Source organism: Alexandromys fortis, unplaced genomic scaffold (assembly GCF_014885135.2).
Source record: "Alexandromys fortis isolate MF-2015 unplaced genomic scaffold, M_Fortis_MF-2015_v1.1 scaffold_606, whole genome shotgun sequence".
NCBI classification, from domain to species: Eukaryota; Metazoa; Chordata; class Mammalia; order Rodentia; family Cricetidae; genus Alexandromys; species Alexandromys fortis.
Genome location: NW_026068481.1, coordinates 26,123 through 37,853, shown reverse-complemented (window position 1 = coordinate 37,853; position 11,731 = coordinate 26,123). Strand labels below are relative to the sequence as shown.

The window sequence follows — 11,731 nt, the reverse complement described above, 5'->3', positions numbered from 1 at the left end:
GTGAATTCATATGTGCCTGAGCTCTGTTGTGTCCAAAGACCAGTTTCCTTGAGATCACCCATCATCTCTGGTTCCTACAGTCCTTCTGTTCCCACTTCTGCAAAGATCCTTGAAGGGAGGGGTGTGATGTATACTTTCCATTTAGTGATGAGCTCTCTGAAGTCTCTTATCCTCTACTTGTTGATTATTTGTGGGTTTCCATGTTTATTGCCATCTACTAAAAAAGCTTCCTTGGTGAGGACAGAGGTACACTAATTTATAGGTAAAACAGTAAGTCATTGGAAGTCATCCAATTCTTTGCCCATTTAATAGAATAATAGTAATAGGTTTTCCTTAGAGCTTATACACTATCTAGCCACAGGTTCTCAGTCTGGTTACTAGTGCCAGGTATGGGTTCCATCTCTGAATGGGGCCTGAAATTTGGTCAGGAGTGGTTACTTACCCTGTAATAATCATACCACTGTTGTGTCCGTGAGCATCTCTTGTCAAGCAGAATGTTATTGTTTTTCGCTGGTTTCCCATCTGGGTGAGACTGATAATTAGTTTTCACCACTAGTAGCCTGCACAGCACCATCTAGCACTATGAAGGCTAGCGAATAGGAATGAAGCTTCCAGGTCAGTACTTGATTTATTTATGTTCTGTGACTAAAGTACGTGTTGTTATCTTGGCTACTTTCCCATTGCTGTGATAAGATATCATGACCCAGGGAACTTGTAAGAAATTTGGAACTTACAGATTCAAAGTGTTAGAATCCATGACTATCATCACCATGGTCGTCTCACACTACTTTGCATCGTGGGATCTCTCTCCTTTCTGGCAACAGGACACGATGATAAAACATGCCTAATTACTTATTGCTACACCCATAGGTCAGTCTTCACTCAGTCCTTGCCAGAGAAGGTTCTCCTTGGTGTAGATGACAGTTGACACAGAGACCCACAATTGGTCAATGAGCAGAGACTAAAAGACTTTGACGTGCTTGATTTTGTGGGCTATCCACCAGAGACTACTCAGACACAGGTTTAAGCCAATAGAATGTCTTTATTAGCTGGCTGGTGACTTTACTGTTGGTTTGGCATCCCAGCTAGTCACAAGACTTTTAAGCACACACAAAAAAAGCATACCCAGGGTTGACATATTTCATTTAACAAGAACAGTTAGCCAGAAAGAGGAACTACAGAAGTCAAAAAGCAAGGTTAGTACATTTAGAGACTTCTTCGGAACTATGGACTTGGATGCATTAGGTCTTAGTTTTCATTTTGGCTGATGGTGCTGTCTATGTGCTGAATTTTACAGCCAGAAGGGTACTCCCGTCATGGAGTCAATTGTGCTAAGGTCTGTTTAACAGTGGACCTGTTAAACTCAGTCCTAAATGAGATGTCTTTATCACATCCTCCCCCGAAGGGATAAATGAGGAAAAGGAGTTGGAATGACGTAAGAGTCAAAGGTGGTAAATGCCTTCAAGGAGACAGTGTTTTCCAGTCACATCAGAGCAGATAGATGCACATATGATTATGACAGTATGCACAAGACCCACATGTGCTTAAGCCAGAGAAAATCCCAGCATAAAGGAGGGGAAGTAGGCAGGAAGTTCCATTCCTAGCTGAGGAGCTGCTGGCATTTGATTTGTTGCTGGGAGAGGAAAAATCAGTTTTCTTTGATGGAATGACATCTGGCATATACACTACACTCAAGAGTAGGCCCCATGCCAAGGCCAACAGAAACTCCACTTGATCAACTTTTTTTTTTTTTTTTGAGTAAGGGTTTCTCTGTGTAACTCTGACTATCCCAGAACTTGCTATGTAGATGAGGCTGGCCTCAAATTCACAGAGATACACCAGCCTCTAGCTCCTGAGTGCAGGGATTAAAGGTGTAAACCACCACAGTTGGTTTTGAATCAGCTTTTTCATGAGGTGGAGAGAAAGAGAAGACAGGGAGAGTTCACTATGTTGTGTTGCTGGGGACGTGGAGAGGATCTGGGAGGAAGTAGAGAAGGGGGGATGAATACAATCAAAGCAAACTGTATGAAATTCTCAAAGAAAAAATAAAACATTTTTTTTGTCAGAAGCATGTATCATGAGCTATTGCAGGCTTACCCTGAATTACAGCTGACTCTGAAAGCTGTTGCTGTCTTCTGTAGTTTCACTTGTGCAATAACAGCGATGAATCTCCCTATGCCCATGCATTCTCATAGAATGTGTACATGTAGTCTTCTGATCACATCTCAATCTTATTGGCACACATATCCATGAATGGTCAAATAGATGACTGTTCACTTGGCTATATAGTTTTGACATATAGAATATAAACTAGGACATGCTTCATAACTAGATCTATCGTCCCATGAGGACTACAGACACCTAAAGTCGGCCTTGCCAGCTACATACTATTAGTTCATTTTCACCACAGAACAAGTTCGACTAGACTAAAGGCTTTTTGTAAAAAAGAAACATTATCACTTACACAAGGCCAGAGTCACAGATGTCCAACCAAGGTTACTAAGAAAAAGCATGCCCATTCTTCACTTGCCAGTCTACTGACAAAGGATCTGTGTCTCAAACTCATCACTGAGCACCGCGCACCCCCACCCACCCCCAAGTCTGGTCTAGGATTTGCTCCTATGGTTTGGACCTTTGTGTTGCCATGGTGAGTGGCTCAGCTCCTTATGGCTTCAATGTTCCTGTAGGAGAAGTTTTTAGAATAGAAGAAGCTAGAAGAAGCATGGAGGAGTTAGAGGTAGGACAGGATTATTAGAGTGGAAACAGCAATCGAGAGAGCTTGAAAGGAAGAGCATGAGCCTGTCTGTGTGAAGTTACTGTAGAAATCCTCTCCACCCCTTCATTCCTGAGAAGCACTTCACCTTAGGAACCCTGGGTAGGGGCTGGAGCCGGTCTCACAGCCCCCACAATTTTTAAATATTATCCCACAATTGCAAAATCATCTTTTTCAAGGTATATCTTACATTCCTTAAGAATCTGTAAAATACTGACCTGGAGAGATGGCTCGGTGATTACAAGCAGGAGGGTCTTTGAGGGGGTTGGATTCCCAGCATGCATGGGGCAGCTCACATTCATCTGTAACTCTAGTCAGGGGGTCTGATGCCCTCTCCTGCTTGCTGCGGGAATTGCACGCACATGTTGCACAGACATACATGTAGGAAAAACACCCATAGACATAAAACAAAAATGATGGGAAAATTTGAAAGAAATTGTAATATGATTCTTTCTGCTTAGAATAATAATTGCTAAATTCTGAATTATGTGTTCCAAATCCATTAAACCTGAAAGTCAAGACTATATGAAATGTTCTCAATAGTTGTCCCAGGAAATAAGGAAGGGCTACACTGACTTTATAAGTGCATATTTGAGGAATCCAGAGTTATTTGCCATGTGGGATATGCTTAATTTCATGTTATTTTAGGATTTACAACATCAGTTGATCAGGAATATTTCACACAATAAGTAAAGAAATCATTATTTATTATCATAGCAAGGAATTTCAAAATAAGAGCCTATGGGAAAAAGAAGTGTGTTATAGCCATGACTGATCCCTGGACAAAAGGCAAAACTAAACTTCACAGTCTGGCATCATGCCCTCTGTGGAGCATGAAGAAGTCCAAAGCACACTGTGGGAGCAGGAGGCACAGTGGTCTCCTGTGGAGCAGGGAGCACATTTTCTAGGGTCCTGCTCAGTGCGCAGCCTGTTTGAGTGGCTGTGGTGATCTCTGCCACTGCAGGAGAACTAACTTTTAATGACTTTTCAGATCCCAAAGTTGACTCTCTGGTGTAGCTCAACTTGGGAAAATGTGTGTCCTCCAAGACAGCTGGCCAAGTTAGCTTAACAAGTTCACCAGGAGACTCACTGTAGAGGTGGGACCTGTCACAGTGTTCCTCTGGGTGCACCATCACCAGGAGACTCACTGTAGAGGTGGGACCTGTCACAGTGTTCCTCTGGGTGCCCCATCACTGGAGACTCATTGTAGAGGTGGGACCTGTCACAGCATTCCTCGGGGTACCCCAAAGTGATGCACTAAATCCAGGACATCGATGTGTCAGGTACCACGGGGTCCATGCCCACGGGGAGGAAACATGCTGCCATTCTGTGTGAAATTTAATTGTGAGTGTGCTAAGGAAGCCTTCTTAACACACCTGCCTGGGCTGCAGTCGCCTCCAGTGAGGAGTCCCAGATACTGGGGCCTGGAATGAGAGGGAGGTATGTCCCTTTCCCAGCTTGGGACATAATATCAGGTATTTTGTCTCATGGTTCCTGTCAACTCTAATGTTTCCTCATTCTTATTTTTGCTCCATCTCTTTATCCTCATACACACTTTTACCATCTTCTTTCCTTTCTCCATCTTAGCATGTGTTCTAACCAAGGATTCCTTACAATTCTGGTGTCCTTTATGGGAAGTTACACCCCAGACTTTTTCCATGTTCCTAAAACTCCCAGCTGTATGTACTGGCATAGGATCCCACAATCTCATCTTTTATCTATCTATCTATCTATCTATCTATCTATCTATCTATCTATGTCTATTTATCTTGAGGAAGGGTTTGTCTGTGTAACAGCTTTGGCTGTCCTTGAACTTGCTTTGTAGGCTAGGCCAGTCTTGAACTCACAGAAATCCTCCAGCCTCTGCTTCTGCCTCTCCAGTACTGCCACCACCACCACCTGGCATATATATTCTTATATACATATATATATATTCTTATATATGTATTATATATGATAATTATATAAAATTTATTTTATTTTATGTACATTGGTGTTTGCCTGCATGTATATTTGTGTGGGGGTGTCAATTCCCCTGGATGGGGAGTTACAGACAGGGGTGACCTCCCATCAAACCTGGGTCCTCTGGAAGAGCAGCAAGTGCTCTTAAGTGCTGAGCCATCTTTCCCACTCTAGGATCTCATCTTTTAGCAAGTATTTGCATTTCCCAGCTGCCATCTACATCCCGATGCTATTTCGTTCATCTGGGGCAGTGGGAAGTCTCAGAGGGGCATATCTTTACAAGGCACTGACTGCTTTCAAGCTCTCCTTTCTCCAGTCGCCCCTCTCAAACTCTCAAAACATGCATTCTTCCCACCGCTGTCAGGAATGTTACAAGTAAGTTCTGCACTGCCAGCTTAGCTTCGAGGACTGCCTTGGTCTGTGCTTGTCTTGACGTATACTTATCCCTCCAGCAAATGGAAGAGAACTCTGCTGGGCACAGCAACTGTGTTTGAAAAGCCAGTGACTTTCAGGGCTGGGAATCTATCGTTTTGTGCTTTCTTGGCTATTGGGGTTGCTGATTTGAGAGCTGATGTTATTCTCGCGTGGCCACTGCTGTAGGTGGGTTAACAGGCTCCCCTTATAACATCTAATACAGGTTCTGGGATCACATTTTTGATACCTTGGCTATGATGTGTCTGTGTAGTTCCTCTATGGTGTGTCTATTTCAGGTGTGTTTGGATGCTCATTTTTTCTATTAGTTTGGAAACCACCAGCTCTAGCTTTGTTGGTTAACTCCTCTGTGCCTGTAGATTTTATCTTGCCATGCTCTACCCCACCTTGCGTTGTTTGAGCACATTCCACAGATCTGGACATGCTCAATCCTTTCTTTACACACACACACACACACACACACACACACACACACACACACTGTATTATATCCTTGATGTAGTCCTCCAGCCTGGAAGTTCCTCTTTTGTTAGTCTCTTCTGCTGCTGAAGCTTTCAGCTGTGCTTCTGATTTGATTGATTGGCAACATTTCTGTTTGCTCTCAGAGTCTTTGTTACTTTGCTAATTTTTTTTCCTTTGAGAAAGAAAAAGTTCCTGCACCTTTCATTCACTTTGCTAATTTTCTTATCTGGGCCCTGAATTGATCTGCTTACTTCATTCATGAGTTTGGGTCCTGCATGTGGTGATGGATTCTCTGTAAAGGAACCTGGAATGGTGTTCAGAAATTTCAACTCTCCTTTTCCTTGAATCTGTTGGTGAGTTCTTCTGTTTGAAGGTGTGATGATGGTTGACGTTTTCTCGTGTGTGTGTGTGTGTGTGTGTGTGTGTTGAGTTTTGCACATTGTTAGTGTGGATGTTTTTCTCCTCTATGTTTAATTCTTATCTGATCACACCCATCTGCTTCTTTTATTTATGCATGTCCACTGTTTGGGTGCAGCTAAATTTATGTTTCCCTCCTACAGCGTATGGGGTGGGGAGGGACGGTAACAGCAGCAGATACAGTGATTGCCAGCCCAGCTTAACCTGCAGTGAAGCAGTTGTGCTTCAGAGACAGTGGCAGGAGAAGGGCTGGTCTCCAGGTGGTCTCTTTCTTCTTCACCTGTGGCCCCAGTAAGGTCCAGTGACCGTGGCAGGAGAGCGGCTGGTCTCCAGGTGGTCTCTTTCTAGACAAGCCTTTAAGGCCTTTAAGCAGGACCACACCCACTTTAAGAGTGAAGGTCTCATGTCCCTTTGAGTCTGCATCCCAAGGCAGTGAGTTGGTAGGGAAGGGTCCTTCTCAGTCTGTCTGCTTGGGATTTCCAGAGACTCAGCCTCAGGCCCTCAGATTTCATTTCTGCTTTGTCTCCATGGTCTGTGCTGGTTTGGCACTTCCACCCATGATGTACTCAGCCCCTAGACACATCCCTGCAGCTTGTCTAGTCTCCCGCCTCTGCATATTAATCCTATATTTCGGCTCTGGGCATAGGAGAAACCAAGGCTATCTCTACCTTTCTAAGATATTTTAATGAAAGTAATGTGGGTGGAATAGTTCCCTCCAAATCATGACCATGGGCCTGAATCTCACAGATACTACAGAGTCTGTACAAGGAATTTTCATTGTCTGTCTTATAGACATGGGCTTAAATGTATCTGTGTCCATCCTGGTCTCTGAGTACATCACATGGCCTCTATCTAGGATCTTGATCTGAAAAGCCAGCCATGGAATAAGGATCCCCTTGAGGGTATAGATTTCTCTCTGCATTGATGAGCATGTAACTGAGCCTGGGTGATTCAGGTTCCATTGGAATGCTGACTGGCCCTGACTAGCTCCAGCACACAGTTCAGCTAGACTGGAGCAGAGTCACTGGGCTGCTGTTTGGCCCAAGGCCAGAACTTAGTTCTGCAGCACTGCTTCCTGTGTGCAAAGAGGGTGTTTGATGTTCAGTCACTCAGTGACCTTATCTCATTACTTTCGCCTCTCAGGACACTTCAGGATCTATAATTTGATCGAAGTTTACATGCTTATATCTCCCCAACCTGTATCAGGACCATTGTAACTATGCCTGAGAATGCAAAAGTTATCTTTCCATAAAGGCCCACAAAATACTCACATTAACATGTGGAGTTCTCATGATCTTCAAGACATTTCAACTCTTGGTCATTGTAAGTCTCTCCATGGCATGAATGCTGGTTTGTGCCAGAGAAAAATCTTAGGTTAAGATTTGTGTTTGGGGCCATGTAGTGGTGGCATACACCTTTAATCCCAGCACTTGGGAGACAGAGGCAGGTGGATCTCCACGAGTTCAAGGTCAGCCTAGTCTACCAAGTGAGTTCCTGGACAGCAGGGCTACAGAGAAACAAACAAACAAGCAAAAAAGAAACCTTGAAAAATCAAAAGATTTGTCTTAAGAGATAATTAACACTTTTAGCTATCAGGGAAATGTAAATCAAAACCACATTGAGATTCCATCTTCCACCCATCAGAATGGCTAAGATTGAAAATGCAAGTGACAGCTCATGCTCATGAGGATGTGGAACAAGGGGAACACTCCTCCATCACTGGTGGGAGTGCCAACTTGTACAGCCACTATGGAATCAAGATAGTAGTTTCTCAGAAAATTGGGAATGAATTTACCTCAAGACTAAGCTATACCACTCTTGGGCATATACCCAAAGAATGTTCCATCCTACCATAAGGACACTTGCTCATTATCATCATTGCTGCTTTATTCATAATATCCAGAACCTGGAAACAGCCAAGATATCCCCCAGCAAAAGAGTGGATAAAGAAAATGTGGTAAAATTACACAATGGATTATATTTCCGTGGCTAAAAAAATGACATCATGAAATTTTCAGGTAAATGGATGAAACTAGAAAAAAAATCATCCTGAGTAAGGTAACCCAGACAGAAAAAAAGCATGGTATATACTCACTTATAAGTAGATATTAGTCATTCAGTAAAGGATAATCATGCTACAATCCACAGACCCTTAAAGATTGGGTAACAAGGAAGGCTTTCCTAGGAAGAGGAAAAAGAATTTTTTGTGGTTGGACTGGGTACAGGAGGGGATGGGAGTAGGAGGGGATAGGTCGAGCAGAGGGATGGAGGGAGACACTACTGGAATTGGAGGGCATGGGAGGGGGTAATGTGGAAACCTAGTACATTGGATTCCCTGGAATCTATGAAAGTTGATGTAGGTGGGCCTTCTGTCTATGTGTTATTTTCATTGAACAAAGCCTATTCCTGATTATATCTTGTACTTGGATAAACAATGAAGTCAACTCTGTGTCATCTGGTATAAATTCAGCAGTTTCGATATACAAGATAACTCTTTCTGCATATTGTGAATCTGTAACTATATTAAGAGGTTCTTTAAAATCCCTTAGCACCATAAGAATGGTATATAATTCTGCCTTCTGGACAGAATTATAAGGGCTTTGTTCTACCTTACTCAAGTCTTCCGATTTATAACCTGCTTTCCTTGATTTATTTGCATCAGTATAAAACGTAGGGCTTCAGTTATTGGAGCATCATGTACAATTCTAGGAAGAATCCAAGAAGTTCTCTTTATGAGGTTAAGTTTATCACTTTTGGGATAGTTCCTATTAATTTCTCCCAAAAAAATAGCACAAGCTCTTTGCCATGGTTCATTGTCTTCCCATAACTTTTTTACTTCCTCAGTAGTAAAAGACACTATAATTTCTGCTGGGTCTATACCTGCTAGTTAACGAAGTCTCAGTTTACCTTTTATAATTAATTCAGAGACTTTTTCCACATAAGTTTTTAATTTTTTACTTGGTTTATGAGGTATAAATATCCACTCTAAAATAATATCTTCCCTCTGCATTAAAATGAAAGCCTTCTTTTTTGTGTAAACAGAAAAAGGGGGAATGATGGAGGAGGGTCATCTGTCTATCTGATGCTTTCATTGATTAATTAATAAAGAAACTGCTTGGCCTGATAGGTCAGAACATAGGTGGGTAGAGTAGACAGAACAGAATGCTGGAAAGAAGGGAAGTGAGGCAGTCGCCATGTTTCTCTGACCTGAGATGGACATAGGCTAGAATCTTTCCCGGTAAGCCATCACCTCGTCGTGCTACACACATTAATAGAAATGGGTTAATCAAGGTGTGAGAGTTAGCCAAGAAGAGACTAGAGCTAATGGGCCAGGCAGTGTTTAAAAGAATGCAATTTGTGTGTTGTTATTTCGGGTGTAAAGCTAGCCGTGTGGGAGCTGGGTGGGACAAAAAGCAGACTTGCCTGCAGCTCCTCATTACAGAGGGTGATCCTAGCAAGGACTCTTAGTAATGGAGGATATTAACCCATTTTTAACCAAGCAAGGCTTATAGTGATGGAACTGGGACACCAACCCAGCCACAAAACCTTTGACCTATAGTCTGTCCTGCTTACAAGATGTGCTGAGGCAATGATAACACAGAATTTGTAGGAGTGGCCAACCAATGGCTAGTCTAATTTGAGACCCATGCCCATGCCACAAAGCCCCATGCCTGACACTCCAGGAATTGGATGCTGGGTAACCCAGAGACTTAGGGTACAACCGAACATGACTAGCCCAAACAAAAAACAAACAAATAAACAACAACAACAAAAAGAAATTACTCCTAATGATGTTTTGCTATACTCATAGATTAGTACCTACTCCAGTCATCATCAGAAAGGCTTCTCCCAGCAGCTGAGATACAGAGACCCACAGCCAAACTTTAGGCAGAGAGAGATCCCAGGTTGGAGGTCTCCATCGGGTTCCTCCTTATGGAGCTCGGAGAACCCTAAGGAATAGGGGGAGGAGGAATTGCAAAAGCCAGAGGACACCAGGAAAGCCTGGCCAGCAATATCAACCAAACAGCTCATAGGGACTCATGGAGACTGAGGCAACAATTGGGAAGCCTACATGGGTCTGCTCTAGGTCCTATGCATATATGTTATAGGTGTTGGCTTGGTGTTTTGGGGGGACCCCTGACAGTGGGAGTGTATCTCTGACTCTTTTGCCTGCTTTTGGGACCCTTTTCCATCTACTGGGTTGCCCTGCCCAACCTTGATATGAGGGTTTGCTTCTTCCTGGTTTTATTGTATCTTATTCTGCTGAGTTTGACAGATGCCCATGGGAGGCCTACTCTTCTCTAGGGAGGCAGGGGGACTGGATTTTCAGGAGAGGGGAGGTGGAGGGAGAAGTAGGAGGTCTGGAGGGAGGGGAAGCTTCAGTCAGAATGTATTGTATGAGAGGAGAATAAAAAATTTTTAAAATTTGTGTTTTGTACAGTTGAACTCAGGTGTAGTTTTAGTATATTTCGGGAGCCTTTACAAGTTGTGTGAACCACATTTGCCCCAATCACTGACGTTTGTCTCAGAAAGTAAAGTCGGAGGTAACAAGCTAAATGTCTGTACCTGAATAGCTCTGATAGATAATTGTTGAAATGATCCTTGTCTTGATAGAGTTGAGTAATAGAGTCTAAACCAAGGTTAGAACAACCAATACCTGCACTCTTATTTTGAGTTATAATGTTCTATAGAAAAGTCAAATAATTAAGAATATATTAGTTTAGAGAGAAGGTCCAAGGTAATCACAAAGCCAGAATGCATGGGGAGACAATGTTCAGTATTTATCTTTCTTTTTGTTGTTGTTGTTGTTTTGTATTTGTTTTGTTATGTTTTGTTATTTGAAACAGGGTTTCTCTGTGTAACCCTAGCGGTCCTGAAACTTGCTATGTAGACCAGGCAGGCCTCGAACTCACAGAGATCCACCTGCCTTTCCCTTCTGAGTGCTGGGATTAAAGGCGTGCGCCACCACTGCCAGGCCAGCATTTATCTTTCTAGAACAGGGTTTCTTCACTCAACATGATTGTTTCTATCTCAATTCATTCACCCGCCAATGCCATGATTTCACTCATCTAAACAGCTGAGTGATATTCATACATATATTACATCCTTGTTACCCACTCACCAGGTGATAGACATCTAGGTTGTCTCCAATTTCTGGCAGTGAACATGGATGTCTCTGTGGTAGGAATTAAGAGTCCTAGATTTTGTGGTACCTCAATTCCCAGGTCCCGCAAGAACTGCCATACTGATTTTTATAGCAGCTCTGTCATTTCCCATGTCCACCCTCTCCCTGCATCCCTCACATATGCTGTCATTTGTTTTATTCATCTTGGTCATTCTGACTGGGTTAAGCTGAAATCTCATAGTAATCTTAACTGGCATTTCCCTGATGACTAATGATGCTAGACCTTTTTTAAAAAGTGTTTCTCAGCAATTTGTCTTTCAGCTTTTTGAGATCTCTCCATTTTCCAGGCAGTGGTGATGGGCGCCTTTAATCCCAGCACTCAGAAGGTAGAGACAGGGGAATCTCTGTGAGTTTGAGGCCAGCCTGGTCTACAGAGTGAGTTCCAGGACAGGCACCAAAAGCTACACAGAGAAACCCTATCTCAAAACCACCCCACACAAAAAAGGAAGGAAGGAAGGAAGGAAGGAAGGAAGGAAGGAAGGAAGGAAGGAAGGAAGGAA

General features: G+C 42.9%; 1 protein-coding gene across 1 annotated transcript in view; it reads left to right on the top strand.

Annotated features, from left to right (window-relative positions):
* Positions 1 to 4,711: 4,711 nt before the first annotated feature.
* The window catches only part of LOC126495773 (vomeronasal type-1 receptor 4-like), a gene marked incomplete at its 5' end in the record, with an annotated part of 8,495 nt that continues 1,475 nt past the window's right edge, over positions 4,712 to 11,731 (top strand). Inside the window, one exon of the mRNA XM_050133370.1 lies at positions 4,712 to 4,734. Within this exon, the coding sequence (XP_049989327.1) occupies positions 4,712 to 4,734 (23 nt within the window). The remainder of the gene's footprint in view (positions 4,735 to 11,731) is intronic.